The sequence below is a fragment of the Chiloscyllium punctatum genome, chromosome 31, assembly GCF_047496795.1.
Source record: "Chiloscyllium punctatum isolate Juve2018m chromosome 31, sChiPun1.3, whole genome shotgun sequence".
Classification (NCBI taxonomy): Eukaryota; Metazoa; Chordata; class Chondrichthyes; order Orectolobiformes; family Hemiscylliidae; genus Chiloscyllium; species Chiloscyllium punctatum.
The window spans coordinates 74842103-74857712 of NC_092769.1; the positions used below are offsets into that span (position 1 = coordinate 74842103).

Consider the following 15610-nt stretch of genomic DNA (forward strand, 5'->3'; position numbering starts at 1 on the left):
AGAGAGAGAGTGACTGTGTGAGTGACAGTGTGAGTTGAGTGTGTGTGTGAGTTGAGTGTGTGTGCATGACGATGACAGTGTGAGTTGAGTGAGTGTGACGGGTGGGTGTGACAGTGTGTGTATATGAGTGAGAGGTGCAGTGGGAGAGTCACATACCTGTGGGAAATATTTGGCCACAGAATACAGCCAGATCGGTGTTTCCACGCCTGACTGCGTCTGTGGGTTATTCAGTAACCAGGAGTGATCACTGTTTCCAAGAAGCACTGGCTCTTTGTTTCCAGCGTCAATGTTTCCTTCTGCCTGGAACACGCAGTGACTCCGCCATTGGGCAGGATGTTTGGGAACATGGTGAACACAAGGAACAGCTCATTGTGCCTCAGGACTGTAGCCCGAACGATGGCTGAACTTCCCACGTCCTGGACACTACAGGAAAGGAATCGGCAGCAGCTCCCCCCTCCGGGTCTTCCAACGGGAGCAGCAAGCTGAGGTCACTGCCACGGGGCCATTCAGCCCATCGAGTCTGCCCTCAGTCAGTCAATGAGATCATGGCTGACCTGACCATCCTCAAGCCTTTGCTCAATCCCCCTTCAAAATTACATCTCCGGCTTGAATATACCGAAAGACCCAGCCTCTGCGACCAGGAATTCCACAGATAGACTCCCATCGGGACAGAAGAAATTCCCCCTGTGACACTGTGGATGACACAGTGCTCACTCCACAGCTTTGACAGTAACAGAGGGACTGGCTTAATATTTGGCGGCGAAATAGGCAGGGTGTGCCCGGGAGAGGGGCATTGCCCTGGGCACACCCGTGATTCAAAGATCCCGGGTAATGCACTGAGGACATTGGCTCACACCCCTACACAGTAGGCGGTGACATTTAAATGCAATACAGAAAACAAATGTGGAATTAAAAAAAAAGGAGAGATTGCAGAACGCTGTGTGAACAGAGGGATTGAACATCTTCGTACATGAGGTTTAGGTTAGATTACATTACCGTGTGGAAACAGGCCCTTCGGTCCAACAAGTCCACACCGACCCGCTGAAGCGCAACCCACCCATACCCTTACCTAACACTACGGGCAATTTAGCATGGCCAATTCACCCTGACCTGCACATCTTTGGACTGTGGGAGGAAACCGGAGCACCCGGAGGAAACCCACGCAGACACAGGGAGAACGTGCAAACTCCACACAGTCAGTCGCCTGAGTCGGGAATTGAACCCGGGTCTCTAGCGCTGTGAGGCAGCAGTGCTAACCACTGTGCCACCGTGCCGCCTACAGGTTAGTCAGGTCTTTGGTGGCATCTCTTCTGGTCTACTGTGTCCAGTTACAGGAGACTGTGTCCAGTTATCAAGCTGGAGAGGGCTCGGATTGACCAGGAGGTTCCCGGAAATGGAAGTTTTGAGTTCCAAAGGAAGGATGGATAAGGCTGGGACTCTTTTCATTGCTGTGTTGAAGGTTCAGAGGTGACCCGATAGAAGTTTATAAAATAATGAAGGGTACAGATAGAGTTAATGGTAGGTGTGTTTTCCCCGAGGACGGGAGATTTCACGACTAGGGGGCCTATTTTAAAGGCGAGAGGAGAGAAGTTTTAAAAAATGGCACAAGGGACAATGCTTTTATACCGGGGGGGGGGGGGGGGGGGGGGGAGTTCATTAGATTAGATTACTTACAGCATGGAAACAGGCCCTTCGGCCCAACAAGTCCACACCGACCCGCCGAAGCGCAACCCACCCATACCCCTACATTTACCCCTTACCTAACACTATGGGGCAATTTAGAATGGCCAATTCACCTGACCTGCACATCTTTGGACTGTGGGAGGAAACCGGAGCACCCGGAGGAAACCCACGCAGACACGGGGACAACGTGCAAACTCCATACAGTCAGTCGCCTGAGGCGGGAATTGAACCCGGGTCTCTGGCGCTGTGAGGCAGCAGTGCTAACCACTGTGCCACCGTGTCGCCCAATGTATGGGTGTGGGTACCGTTACAATCTTTAAAAGACATTTGGATAAGGACATGGAAAGGAAAGGGTTTGCAGGGATATGGGCCAGGAGCAGGCAGGGGGGACTAGTTCACTTTGGGGTGCGGGTCGGCACGGACTGGTTGGGCCGAAGGGTCTGTTTCTGTGCTGTTTGACTAAGAGAATGTTAGTCTGCAGACACAGCAAGTGATCGGGAAGGCGAGAGCGAGATTGGGGGTCGTTGTCAGGGGAACAGGATATAACAGAAAGGGGGATTTTACAGCTGGGCAGGGCCTGGGTGAGACCATGTCTGTATATAGTTTCTGTTTTGCTCCATGAGGCAGGACCTGGGCTGTGAACGTTCACTTGAGCAATTCTGGGGTTGAAAGGACTTAGCTTTTTCAAACCAGTTGAGCAGATTGAGTGTGTGGAGGGTCAGAGAATGAGAGGTGACCGCATTGTAAGGTCCCATCCTGAGCGGGAAATGGGGTAAATATTGTGAGGTTCTTTCCCCTCACGAGGGAGACAGAGGACAGGGTTTAACAATAAGAGGCATCCCTTTGAAGAGGGAGGTGAGGGCTATTTATTTTCTGGAGGGTCATTGGGATTCTCTTCCCTCAGAGAGCAGTGAGAGCTTGGTCATTGGATACAGTAGTCTCCCGCCTCCCCCTATCCATGGGGGATATGTTCCAAGACCTACCCTGGAAACCTGAAACCGCAGATAGATGTGAACCCATTCATTTCAATGGAGCATTTACCTTCGCGGCAGGTCCCCGGTTCTGGAACGTTCCCTCCAGTATGTTCAGGCCGCGGTAAACGATTCTGCAAGTACGACAGTTGGACTGTATATTCCAAGGCCAGGATTGACAATTTTCCTCAGTGACAAGGCTGGAGGGTTAGGGTGGGGTCAGGGCGAGGGTTAGGGTGGGGTCAGGGCGAGGGTTAGGGTGGGGTCAGGGCGAGGGTTAGGGTGGGGTCAGGGTGAGAAGGCAGGGTGAGGGAGAGGGGTTGGAGGGAGGGCGTGGGGTGAGTGAGGAAGAATGAATGTCGTTTGGGGGGGGGGGTTGGGGAAGGTGTGAGTTGACCTCCGAGGCCCTCAGACAGCCCCCTCCCCAGGGAAAAGACATTTGGGGTGGGGGTTTGTGGGGTGGGGGTCTCCCCTCAAGGAGCAGGGTGGGGCTCGAGTCCACAACTTCACCCTGAAAGGGGGCATCATCTCCGGGCTACCCCATCCCTCCCTGGGGTACATCCCCGATCGCTCCCCTATCCCTCCCTGGGGCACATCGATCCTGTGACCAAGGTGCTTTGTTTTCCAGGTGACTGCTGGCTGTTGGCAGCCATCGCCTCCCTGACTCTGAACGAGAAGATCCTCCATCGAGTGGTACCCCATGGTCAGAGCTTCCAGCATGGCTACTGCGGGATCTTCCATTTCCAGGTAGTGGGGTGTGTGGGTGCTTCCATTTCCAGGTGGTTTGGAGGAGGGGAGAGGTTGGAAAAGTGTGGCATCTGCCGTTGCCTGGTAGTGGAGCCGGGTAGGTGTGGGATCTTCCATTGCCTGGTAGTTTTGAGGGGTGGAGGTTTGGTGGAAAGTGTGGGATCTTCCATTTTGAGATAGTTTGGGGGGGGGGGGAGAACGTATAGAATCTTCCATTTCCAGGTATTTGAGGTGGGGGGGGGGGGGGGAGGGGAGTTGGGGAGAGGGTTGGTGTGGAGTCTTCCATTTCCAGGTGGGGAGGGGTCATTGGGGAGAGGGTTGGTGTGGAGTCTTCCATTTCCAGGTGGGGGGGGGGGGCTGAGGGGAGTGCTGTGGAATCTTCCAAACCCAGGTGGGATTGGGGTAGACAGGGTTCCTGAGTGATGGTAACTCCCATTCCCCCTTTTACAGTTCTGGCAGTTTGGTGAATGGGTGGAGGTGGTGATCGATGACCGACTCCCGGTGAAAGATGGAAAGCTGGTGTTTGTCCACTCGGCGGCTAGGAACGAGTTCTGGAGCGCCCTCCTGGAGAAAGCCTACGCCAAGTGAGTCCCAGCCGCTCTCTGTTGCTCGCTAGGTGACCCCTGACCTCCTGACCCTTCCCTTCACGGCCTGCCGTGTCAGGCTGCCCACTGAATGTTGGTGGGCCTTTCAGTCAAGAGGAGCTTTGTAAATTTCCAAGCGTTCTCTCGCCCCACTCCCATCCCCGCACCCCTGGCATTAGGAGGTCAGCCATGATCCTTGTCAATCCCTCACCCTTTCCCGGTATCCTCCTCCTCCTCCTGCGAGTTGTTTATCGAGGGGGTTGGCGAGATTCCTGCTGGGACCTGACCCTGGAGTCGCGCGTTTGTGCCTGTGTCCGAGAGATCCTGCTCTCCTTCTCTGAGGTGGGACATACCTGCAACAGGAGAGGGTCACCAAGGCTGACCGCTGAGACAGTGGGATGGAGAGGAGATTGAGGAGACCGGGCCCGCAGTGGGGAGCGTGCCTAAAGGCAGGAGGTTTTGAGGGGATTGCAGGAAAAGCAAGGGTGCTTGGGGTATGGACTCTGCTGCCTGGGAGAGGAGTTGAGGCAGGAAATTTCACAACTTTTAAAAAGTACTTAGATGAGCAGTGTCATAACACTGCAGGCTGTGAGGTCCAGTGTGGGAAAACAGGCCTGGTGTAGGGAGTAGCGTATTTTTGGCAGTACAGATGAACAAAAGGGCTTGTCTACATTGGTTGAAGAACACAAAATTCGACAAGGGGGGGAAGAATGCTGGAAGACTTTATTCATACATGGGATGGTGACTATGCAGAGGCCGAGTCATTGGGTGTATTTAGTCAGAGGTAGTTAGATTCTAGTGAGGGGATCAAGGGTTATCGGGAGAAGCCAAGAGGGACATGTCGTCCATGATCGAATGGCGGAGGAGACTCAGTGGGCCGAATGGCCTCATTCTGCTTCTATACCTTATGGTCTAAGAAGGTTCCCTGTCCATTCCCAGGCTTTGGACTGCAGACTTGGAGGGACAAAGCGTGGGGATTGGGTCTAGTACCAAAAGATCGCACACTCAGGATGAGGGGTCGGCCATTTTGGAGCGAGATGAGGAATTCCTTTACTTGGAGGGTAGGGGTGCTTTGAAATTCTCAGCCCCCCCAGAGGTTTGACCAGTGAGAATATTTGATGTATCGAGGGACGGTGCGGGGGAAATGATGTCGAGACCAATGATTGGCTGTGGCCTCATTGGGTGACAGAGTAGGCCAGATGGGCTGAAATGCCGACTCGCTTTGGAGGCCACGATATAATTGCCGCCCTATCGGCGTACGCTGAATGCTAACCATTCACTGTACCTCAGGAGGAACCAAATAGAACCAGTTTAGTTCTGGGAAGTTTGGTCAGCATGGACGAGTTGGACCGAAGGGTCAGTTTCCCAATGTATAACTTTATGACTTCCCAAAGCCTGTCCCATCATCTACAAGGCACAAGGCAGGAGGGTGAGGGAATACTCTCCACTTGCCCCCTGGATGGGGACAGCTCCAACAACACTCGAGAAGCTCGACACCGTCCAGGGACAAAGTAACCCCACATGATGGGAACCACATCCCCCCTCCCCCCCCCCCCCCCCCCCCCCCCCCCCACCGACGCTCAGTAACAGCAGTGTGTACAAGCTACAAGAGGCGCTGCAGAAACTCCCCAAAGATCCTCAGGCAGCACCTCCAAACCCACGGCCGGTTCCATCCAGAAGGACAAGGGGCAGCAGACACAGGGGAACACCACCCCCCTGTAGGCTCCCCACTCACCATCCTGACTCGGAAATATATCGGCTGTTCCTTCAGTGTGGCTGGGTCAGAATCCTGGGATTCCCTCCCTCAGGGACACTGTGGGGCATCCCACAGCACATGGACTGCAGTGGGTCAAGAAGGCAGTTCACCCCCACCTTCTCAAGGGGGCAACTAGGGACGGGGTGATAAAATACTGGGCCCAGTCAGCGATGTCCTGTGAGAGAATAGAAAGGACCTGAGAAGATATCAGGGGACTGAGAGAAACCCACGTCACTGTGACGTTGACTGTGTTCTAACCTGTGTCCACAATCTGACACCGACCAGACCTGGGAGCAAACTACTGCAGATGCTGAAACACAAACGTGCTGCAAATCACAGTGGGTCAGGCCAGCACCCATGGGGAGAGAGCAAGCTAACGTTTCAAGTCCAGATGACTCTTCATTTGTGTTTTCAGTAACTATCAGATTTGTTTCTTTGAAAAAGCATCCAACCATTGCTATATTTGAATTCTGTTTGTAATAAAGTTGACCCATTTCAGTAAACCACATGATCTCACCACCCCGTCAACTACAAGATAAGGATCGAGTGAATGCAGTTTTTCTAATCAGTCTACACGCCAGCACCAGCAGAGGGTGTGAAGTGGATGCAGTGCTTAGATTTTTCTGACTCCTTGTGTATTCAGACTGCCCCTTGAGATTACAGCAATTTCGTTCTTTGACCTGCTGTCAAACCTTCAGTTTACCGCTCAGTGAAAAACGAGCGGTGTACGTTAGAAATAATGTCCAGCAATCTGCGTTTGCAAATGTAAGCAGCAGTCTGTCCTGTGGCAACTAACAGAGGTGAGTAATCTCCCACACAGTCATCGCTCTTTCCATTTGGTCACCACCCCACAATTCAGGATCATTCCTAGAGAGTCGATTCTCTCAAACTTTGAAAATTGGCTGTATCTGAAAATGTAATATCTATATTTGTCTGCCTCTTCCTTCTCTCAACAAATCTCTGCATTTCTCCTTGTCCAGCTCTCCCTCTTGTCATCTGCTGTATTTTGCCTGGTTGCTTGTCACACACTCTCCCTCTCCCTCTGACTGTCACCCTTATTTCTCTCTCACTCTACCCTCTGCCCCATCTCCCACCTTCCTCTTTTTTTTGTCCTTGCCTCTCAATATCTCTTACTGACCCTAGCTCACTCTCTGAACTGAGCCTGGGAGTTTCTCTCTCTCAGGGAGTGCCTCTCTCTCTGCCTGTCTCTGTGTCTCTCTCTCTCTCTCTCTCTCTCTCACACACACACACCCACCCATCTCCCTGCAGATGTTCTCCCAGAGTCCAATGGGACCTTGAGCTGATGGGATGACGTGTGGCAGATGAAGTTTAATTTAGATAAATGTGAGGTGCTGTATTTTGGTTAGGTAAATCAGGGCAGCACATATACAGTTAATGAAACGGTCCCGGGGAGTGTTGTGAAATGGAGACCTAGCAGTGCGATTACATAGCTCCTTGGAACAGAAGTCTCAGGTAGCCAGGATAGTGAAGAAGGCGTTTGGTATGCTTGCCTTCATTGGTCAGAGTATTGAGTATAGGCATTGGGAGGTCATGTTGCAGCTGTTCAGTATATTGGAAAGGCCACTCTTGGAATGCTGTGTTCAATTCTGGTCTCCCTGCTTTAGGAAAGATGTTGTTAAACTCGAAAGGGTTTAGAAAAGATTTAGTAGGATATTGCGAGGGATAGAGGAGGGTTTAAGCTACAGGGAAAGGCTGGACAGGCTGGGGCTGTTTTCCCCGGAGCGTTGGAGGCTGAGGGGTGACCTTATAGAGGTTTATAAAATCATGAGGGGCATGGATAAGGTAAATAGACAAAGTCTTTTCCCTTGGGTGTGGGAGTCCAGAACTAGAGGGGCATAGGTTTAGGGTGAGAGGGGAAAGATTTAAAAGGGACCTAAGGGGAAACTTTTTCACGCAGAGGGTGGTACGTGTGTGGAATGAGCTGCCAGAGGAAGTGGTGGAGGCTGGTGGGTATAGGAAGGGTTTGGAGGGATATGGGCCGGGTGCTGGAAGGTGGGACTAGATTAGGTTGGGATATCTGGTCGGCATGGACGGGTTGGACCGAAGGGTCTGTTTCTGTGCTGTGCATCTGGAGGACTCTCTGACTCTCCATATTTCTCCCCTCTGTACAGATTAAATGGTTGTTATGAAGCCCTCTCGGGAGGTAGTACATCTGAAGGTTTTGAGGATTTCACGGGAGGAGTGACGGAAATGTATGACCTTCGTAAATCGCCCCATGACCTTTACCAAATTATCGAAAAGGCTCTGCAACGTGGTTCACTCATGGGCTGCTCCATTGACGTAAGCTCAGTTTGGCACCACACCAGGCACCGTCAGCATTGACCCTCCGACAGTGCCCACTCGCTCAGCGCTGACCCTCCTACAGTGCCCACTCGCTCAGTGCTGACCCTCCGACAGTGCCCACTCGCTCAGTGCTGACCCTCTGACAGTGACCACTCGCTCAGTGCTGACCCTCCGACAGTGCAGCACTCCCTCAGCACTGACCCTCTGACAGTGCCCACTCCCTCAGCACTGACCCTCTGACTGTGCCAGCTCCCTAAGTGATGACTGTCTGACAGGGCCCGCTCCCTCAGCACTGACCCTCCGACAGTGCCCGCTCCCTTGGCACTGACCCTCTGACAGTGCCCGCTCCCTCAATGCTGATCACCCGACAGTGCCTGTTCCTCAGCACCGACCCTCCGATAGTGCCCGCTTCCTCAAAACTGACTACCCGGCAGCGCCTGGTCCCTCCGCGTTGACCCTCCGACAGTGCCCGCTCCCTCGGCGCTGACCCTCTGACATCTGCCCGCTCCCTCGGCGCTGACCCTCTGACATCTGCCCGCTCCCTCAATGCTGATCGCCTGACAGTGCCTGTTCCCTCTGCACCGACCCTCCGGCAGTGCCCGCTCCCTCAGCGCTGACCCTCCGGCAGTGCCCACTCCCTCAGCACTGACCCTCCAACAGTGTCCGCTCCCTCAGCACTGACTCTCCGACAATGCCCACTCCCTCAAAGCTGACCCTCCGGCAGTGCCCGCTCCCTCAGCGCTGACCCTCCAGCAGTACCAGCTCCCTCAGTGCTGACCCTCCGGCAGTGCCCACTCCCTCAGCACTGACCCTCCGACAGTGTCCGCTCCCTCAGCACTGACCCTCCGACAATGCCCACTACCTCAGCGCTGACCCTCTGACAGTGCCCACTCCCTGAGCGCTGACCCTCCGACAGTGCCCACTCCCTCAGCGCTGACCCTCCGACAGTGTCCGCTCCCTCGGCGCTGACCCTCTGACATTTGCCCGCTCCCTCGGCGCTGACCCTCCGACAGTGCCCACTCCCTCAGCACTGACCCTCCGACTGTGCCAGCTCCCTAAGTGATGACTGTCTGACAGGGCCTGCTCCCTCAGCACTGACCCTCTGACAGTGCCCGCTCCCTTGGCACTGACCCTCTGACAGTGCCCACTCCCTCAATGCTGATCACCCGACAGTGCCTGTTCCTCAGCACCGACCCTCCGATAGTGCCCACTTCCTCAAAACTGACTACCCGGCAGCGCCTGGTCCCTCCGCGTTGACCCTCCGACAGTGCCCGCTCCCTCGGCGCTGACCCTCTGACATCTGCCCGCTCCCTCAATGCTGATCGCCTGACAGTGCCTGTTCCCTCAGCACCGACCCTCCGACAGTGCCCGCTCCCTCGGCTCTGGTCCTCCGATATTTGCTTGTTCCCTCAGCACCGACCCTCCAACAGTGCCCGCTCCCTCGGCGCCGACCTTCCGGCAGTGCCTGCTCCCTCAGCACTGACCCTCGGACAGTGCCCGCTCCCTCAATGCTGACTGCCCGACAGTGCCTGTTCCCTCAGCGCTGACCCTCCGACATGTGTCCGCTCCCTCGGCGCTGACCCTCCGACATTTGCCAGCTCCCTCAGCACTGACCCTCCGATAGTGCCCGCTCCCTCAGTGATGACCGTCCGACATTGCCCACTCCCTCAGCACTGACCCTCTGACAGTGCCCGCTCCCTCGGCACTGACCCTTTGGCAGTGCCTGCACCATCAGTGCTGCCCCTCCAGCAGTGCCCGCTCCCTCAGCACTGACTTTCTGACAGTGCCCGCTCCCTCGGCGCTGACCCTCCGGCAGTGCCCGCTCCCTCGGCGCTGACCCTCCGGCAGTGCCCGCTCCCTCGGCGCTGACCCTCCGGCAGTGCCCGCTCCCTCGGCGCTGACCCTCCGGCAGTGCCCGCTCCCTTGGCGCTGACCCTCCGACAGTGCCGCACTCCCTCAGTTGTCCCTTTGAATGAATATTCCTGGGAAATGACCTGATATGTGTAAGTGATGAAGTTTTCACTGATGATATCTCTTCTTGCCAATACTCAAACATGACGTGGCAGTGCTGGTGTTGGACTGGGGCAGACAAAGTTAAAATCACCCAACACCAGGTTACAGTCCAACAGGTTTATTTGGAAGCACTAGCTTTCGGAGTGCTGCTCCTTTGTCGGGTGATTGAATACTCCAACAATATGACTGCTGTTTGATCGGTCTGACAGTCTTTTTACTTCCCCAGATCACCAGCCAGTTCGACATGGAGGCTGTGACGTTCAAGAAACTGGTCAAAGGTCATGCTTACTCCCTCACTGGTGCCCGGGAGGTCAGTCTGTAAGCCCATACAGAACGTGTTAGTCAGAAATAAACTGCTTCTCTGTGTCCCCCCTCCCTGTCTCTTGGTGCTGGGTGGGTATCAGTGTCTGTTTGATGGTTCTCTCCCCCTGTGTCCCCCTCCCTGTCTCTCGGTGCTGGGTGGGTATTAGTGTCTGTTTGATGGTTCTCTCCACCTGTGTCCCCCTCCCTGTCTCTCGGTGCTGGGTGGGTATTAGTGTCTGTTTGATGGTTCTCCCCCTGTGTCCCCCTCCCTGTCTCTCGGTGCTGGGTGGGTATTGGAGTCTGTTTGATGGTTCTCTCCCCCTGTGTCCCCCCTCCCTGTCTCTCGGTGCTGGGTGGGTATTGGAGTCTGTTTGATGGTTCTCTCCCCCTGTGTCCCCCTCCCTGTCTCTCGGTGCTGGGTGGGTATTGGAGTCTGTTTGATGGTCCTCTCCCCCTGTGTCCCCCTCCCTGTCTCTCGGGGCTGGGTGGGTATTAGTGTCTGTTTGATGGTTCTCTCTCTGCGTCCCCCTCCCTGTCTCTCGGTGCTGGGTGGGTATTGGAGTCTGTTTGATGGTTCTCTCCCCCTGTGTCCCCCTCCCTGTCTCTCGGTGCTGGGTGGGTATTGGAGTCTGTTTGATGGTTCTCCCCCTGTGTCCCCCTCCCTGTCTCTCGGTGCTGTGTGGGTATTGGAGTCTGTTTGATGGTTCTCTCCCCCTGTGTCCCCCTCCCTGTCTCTTGGTGCTGGGTGGGTATTATTGTCTGTTTGATGGTTCTCTCCCCCTGTGTCCCCCTCCCTGTCTCTCGGTGCTGGGTGGGTATTGGAGTCTGTTTGATGGTTCTCTCCCCCTGTGTCTCCCTCCCTGTCTCTCGGTGCTGGGTGGGTATTGGAGTCTGTTTGATGGTTCTCTCCCCCTGTGTCCCCCTCCCTGTCTCTTGGTGCTGGGTGGGTATTAGTGTCTGTTTGATGGTTCTCTCCCCCTGTGTCCCCCTCCCTGTCTCTCGGTGTTGGGTGGGTATTGGAGTCTGTTTGATGGTTCTCCCCCTGTGTCCCCCTCCCTGTCTCTCGGTGCTGGGTGGGTATTGGAGTCTGTTTGATGGTTCTCTCCCCCTGTGTCCCCCTCCCTGTCTCTCGGTGCTGGGTGGGTATTGGAGTCTGTTTGATGGTTCTCTCCCTGTGTCCCCCTCCCTGTCTCTCGGGGCTGGGTGGGTATTAGTGTCTGTTTGATGGTTCTCTCCCCCTGTGTCCCCCTCCCGTCTCTCGGTGCTGGGTGGGTATTGGAGTCTGTTTGATGGTTCTCTCCCCCTGTGTCCCCCTCCCTGTCTCTCGGTGCTGGGTGGATATTGGAGTCTGTTTGATGGTTCTCTCCCTGTGTCCCCCTCCCTGTCTCTCGGTGCTGGGTGGGTATTGGAGTCTGTTTGATGGTTCTCCCCCTGTGTCCCCCTCCCTGTCTCTCGGTGCTGGGTGGGTATTGGAGTCTGTTTGATGGTTCTCCCCCTGTGTCCCCCTCCCTGTCTCTTGGTGCTGGGTGGGTATTAGTATCTGTTTGATGGTTCTCTCCCCCTGTGTCCCCCTCCCTGTCTCTCGGTGCTGGGTGGGTATTGGAGTCTGTTTGATGGTTCTCTCCCTGTGTCCCCCTCCCTGTCTCTCGGTGCTGGGTGGGTATTGGAGTCTGTTTGATGGTTCTCCCCCTGTGTCCCCCTCCCTGTCTCTTGGTGCTGGGTGGGTATTGGAGTCTGTTTGGTGGTTCTCTCCCTGTGTCCCCCTCACTGTCTCTCAGTGCTGGGTGGGTATTGGAGTCTGTTTGATGGTTCTCTCCCCCTGTGTCCCCCTCCCTGTCTCTCGGTGCTGGGTGGGTATTGGAGTCTGTTTGATGGTTCTCCCCCTGTGTCCCCCTCCCTGTCTCTCGGTGCTGGGTGGGTATTAGTGTCTGTTTGATGGTTCTCTCCCCCTGTGTCCCCCTCCCTGTCTCTCGGTGCTGGGTGGGTATTGGAGTCTGTTTGATGGTTCTCTCCCCCTGTGTCCCCCCTCCCTGTCTCTCGGTGCTGGGTGGGTATTGGAGTCTGTTTGATGGTTCTCTCCCTGTGTCCCCCCTCCCTGTCTCTCGGTGCTGGGTGGGTATTAGTGTCTGTTTGATGGTTCTCTCTGTGTGTCCCCCTCCCTGTCTCTCGGTGCTGGGTGGGTATTAGTGTCTGTTTGATGGTTCTCTCCCCCTGTGTCCCCCCTCCCTGTCTCTCGGTGCTGGGTGGGTATTAGTGTCTGTTTGATGGTTCTCTCCCCCTGTGTCCCTCTCCCTGTCTCTCGGTGCTGGGTGGGTATTAGTGTCTGTTTGATGGTTCTCTCCCCCTGTGTCCCCCTCCCTGTCTCTCGGTGCTGGGTGGGTATTGGAGTCTGTTTGATGGTTCTCTCCCTGTGTCCCCCTCCCTGTCTTTCGGTGCTGGGTGGGTATTAGTGTCTGTTTGATGGTTCTCTCTCTGTGTCCCCCTCCCTGTCTCTCGGTGCTGGGTGGGTATTAGTGTCTGTTTGATGGTTCTCTCCACCTGTGTCCCCCTCCCTGTCTCTCGGTGCTGGGTGGGTATTAGTGTCTGTTTGATGGTTCTCTCCCCCTGTGTCCCCCTCCCTGTCTCTCGGTGCTGGGTGGGTATTGGAGTCTGTTTGATGGTTCTCTCCCCCTGTGTCCCCCCTCCCTGTCTCTCGGTGCTGGGTGGGTATTGGAGTCTGTTTGATGGTTCTCTCCCTGTGTCCCCCCTCCCTGTCTCTCGGTGCTGGGTGGGTATTAGTGTCTGTTTGATGGTTCTCTCTCTGTGTCCCCCTCCCTGTCTCTCGGTGCTGGGTGGGTATTAGTGTCTGTTTGATGGTTCTCTCCCCCTGTGTCCCCCTCCCTGTCTCTCGGTGCTGGGTGGGTATTGGAGTCTGTTTGATGGTTCTCTCCCCCTGTGTCCCCCTCCCTGTCTCTCGGGGCTGGGTGGGTATTAGTGTCTGTTTGATGGTTCTCTCTCTGTGTCCCCCTCCCTGTCTCTCGGGGCTGGGTGGGTATTGGAGTCTGTTTGATGGTTCTCCCCCTGTGTCCCCCTCCCTGTCTCTCGGTGCTGGGTGGGTATTGGAGTCTGTTTGATGGTTCTCTCCCCCTGTGTCCCCCTCCCTGTCTCTCGGTGCTGGGTGGGTATTGGAGTCTGTTTGATGGTTCTCTCCCTGTGTCCCCCTCCCTGTCTCTCGGTGCTGGGTGGGTATTGGAGTCTGTTTGATGGTTCTCTCCCTGTGTCCCCCTCCCTGTCTCTCGGTGCTGGGTGGGTATTGGAGTCTGTTTGATGGTTCTCTCTCTGTGTCCCCCCTCCCTGTCTCTCGGTGCTGGGTGGGTATTGGAGTCTGTTTGATGGTTCTCTCTCTGTGTCCCCCCTCCCTGTCTCTCGGTGCTGGGTGGGTATTGGAGTCTGTTTGATGGTTCTCTCCCCCTGTGTCCCCCTCCCTGTCTCTCGGTGCTGGGTGGGTATTGGCGTCTGTTTGATGGTTCTCTCCCCCTGTGTCCCCCTCCCTGTCTCTCGGTGCTGGGTGGGTATTAGTGTCTGTTTGATGGTTCTCTCCCCCTGTGTCCCCCTCCCTGTCTCTCGGGGCTGGGTGGGTATTAGTGTCTGTTTGATGGTTCTCTCCCCCTGTGTCCCCCTCCCTGTCTCTCGGTGCTGGGTGGGTATTGGAGTCTGTTTGATGATTCTCTCCCCCTGTGTCCCCCTCCCCCTCTCTCGGTGCTGGGTGGGTATTAGTGTCTGTTTGATGGTTCTCCCCCTGTGTCCCCCTCCCTGTCTCTCGGTGCTGGGTGGGTATTAGTGTCTGTTTGATGGTTCTCTCCCTGTGTCCCCCTCGCTGTCTCTCGGTGCTGGGTGGGTATTAGTGTCTGTTTGATGGTTCTCTCCCCCTGTGTCCCCCTCCCTGTCTCTCGGTGCTGGGTGGGTATTGGAGTCTGTTTGATGGTTCTCTCCCCCTGTGTCCCCCTCCCTGTCTCTCAGTGCTGGGTGGGTATTGGAGTCTGTTTGATGGTTCTCTCCCCCTGTGTCCCCCTCCCTGTCTCTCGGTGCTGGGTGGATATTGGAGTCTGTTTGATGGTACTCTCTCTGTGTCCCCCTCCCTGTCTCTCGGTGCTGGGTGGGTATTGGAGTCTGTTTGATGGTTCTCTCTCTGTGTCCCCCTCCCTGTCTCTCGGTGCTGGGTGGGTATTAGTGTCTGTTTGATGGTTCTCTCCCCCTGTGTCACCCTCCCTGTCTCTCGGTGCTGGGTGGGTATTGGAGTCTGTTTGATGGTTCTCTCTCTGTGTCCCCCTCCCTGTCTCTCGGTGCTGGATGGGTATTGGAGTCTGTTTGATGGTTCTCTCTCTGTGTCCCCCTCCCTGTCTCTCGGTGCTGGGTGGGTATTAGTGTCTGTTTGATGGTTCTCTCCCTGTGTCCCCCTCCCTGTCTCTCGGTGCTGGGTGGGTATTGGAGTCTGTTTGATGGTTCTCTCTCTGTGTCCCCCTCCCTGTCTCTCGGTGCTGGGTGGGTATTAGTGTCTGTTTGATGGTTCTCTCCCCCTGTGTCACCCTCCCTGTCTCTCGGTGCTGGGTGGGTATTGGAGTCTGTTTGATGGTTCTCTCTCTGTGTCCCCCTCCCTGTCTCTCGGGGCTGGGTGGGTATTGGAGTCTGTTTGATAGTTCTCTCCCCCTGTGTCCCCCTCCCTGTCTCTCGGTGCTGGGTGGGTATTGGAGTCTGTTTGATGGTTCTCATCTTTTCCAGGTACGTGCTCGGGGAGGTTTGGTTAAACTGGTGCGACTGCGAAATCCCTGGGGGGAGGTGGAGTGGACTGGAGCCTGGAGTGACAGGTCAGTGGATCTCCCCTTCCCTTTCCTTATTTACAAACTGGTGTAAACACGTCTGGACCAGTTCCAGGAGAAATCTCTCAGCTGCCCCCCTGGGTGAAAGGTTTGACTCGGCACAGAAGGTTGTATCCTTTGGAAGGAGGAGAGGCGAAGTCTTTGAAACAGCCAATATCTGGCGTCACTTCCAAATCCGTGCCCTCTGACCCCAAGGGCAGCAGATGCCATAGGAACAACGCCCTCTCCGATTTCCCTCCTAGCCGCACACCATCCTGACTTGGAAATGTATTGGCCGTCCCTTCAGTGTCACTGGGTCCAGAGTCCGAGAGCTCCCTCCCTAGCGGCAGTGTGGGGACTGCAGCGGGCCAAGAAGGCAGCTCCCCACCTCCTTCAGGAGGCAGTTAGGGACAG

General features: G+C 55.5%; 1 protein-coding gene across 1 annotated transcript in view; it reads left to right on the forward strand.

Annotated features, from left to right (window-relative positions):
* The window catches only part of LOC140457111 (calpain-1 catalytic subunit), a 59141-nt gene that overhangs the window by 21273 nt on the left and 22258 nt on the right, over nt 1–15610 (forward strand). Inside the window, exons 4-8 of the mRNA XM_072551121.1 lie at nt 3283–3401; nt 3852–3985; nt 7874–8042; nt 10285–10368; nt 15120–15205. Coding sequence (XP_072407222.1) covers nt 3283–3401; nt 3852–3985; nt 7874–8042; nt 10285–10368; nt 15120–15205 — 592 coding nt within the window. The remainder of the gene's footprint in view (nt 1–3282; nt 3402–3851; nt 3986–7873; nt 8043–10284; nt 10369–15119; nt 15206–15610) is intronic.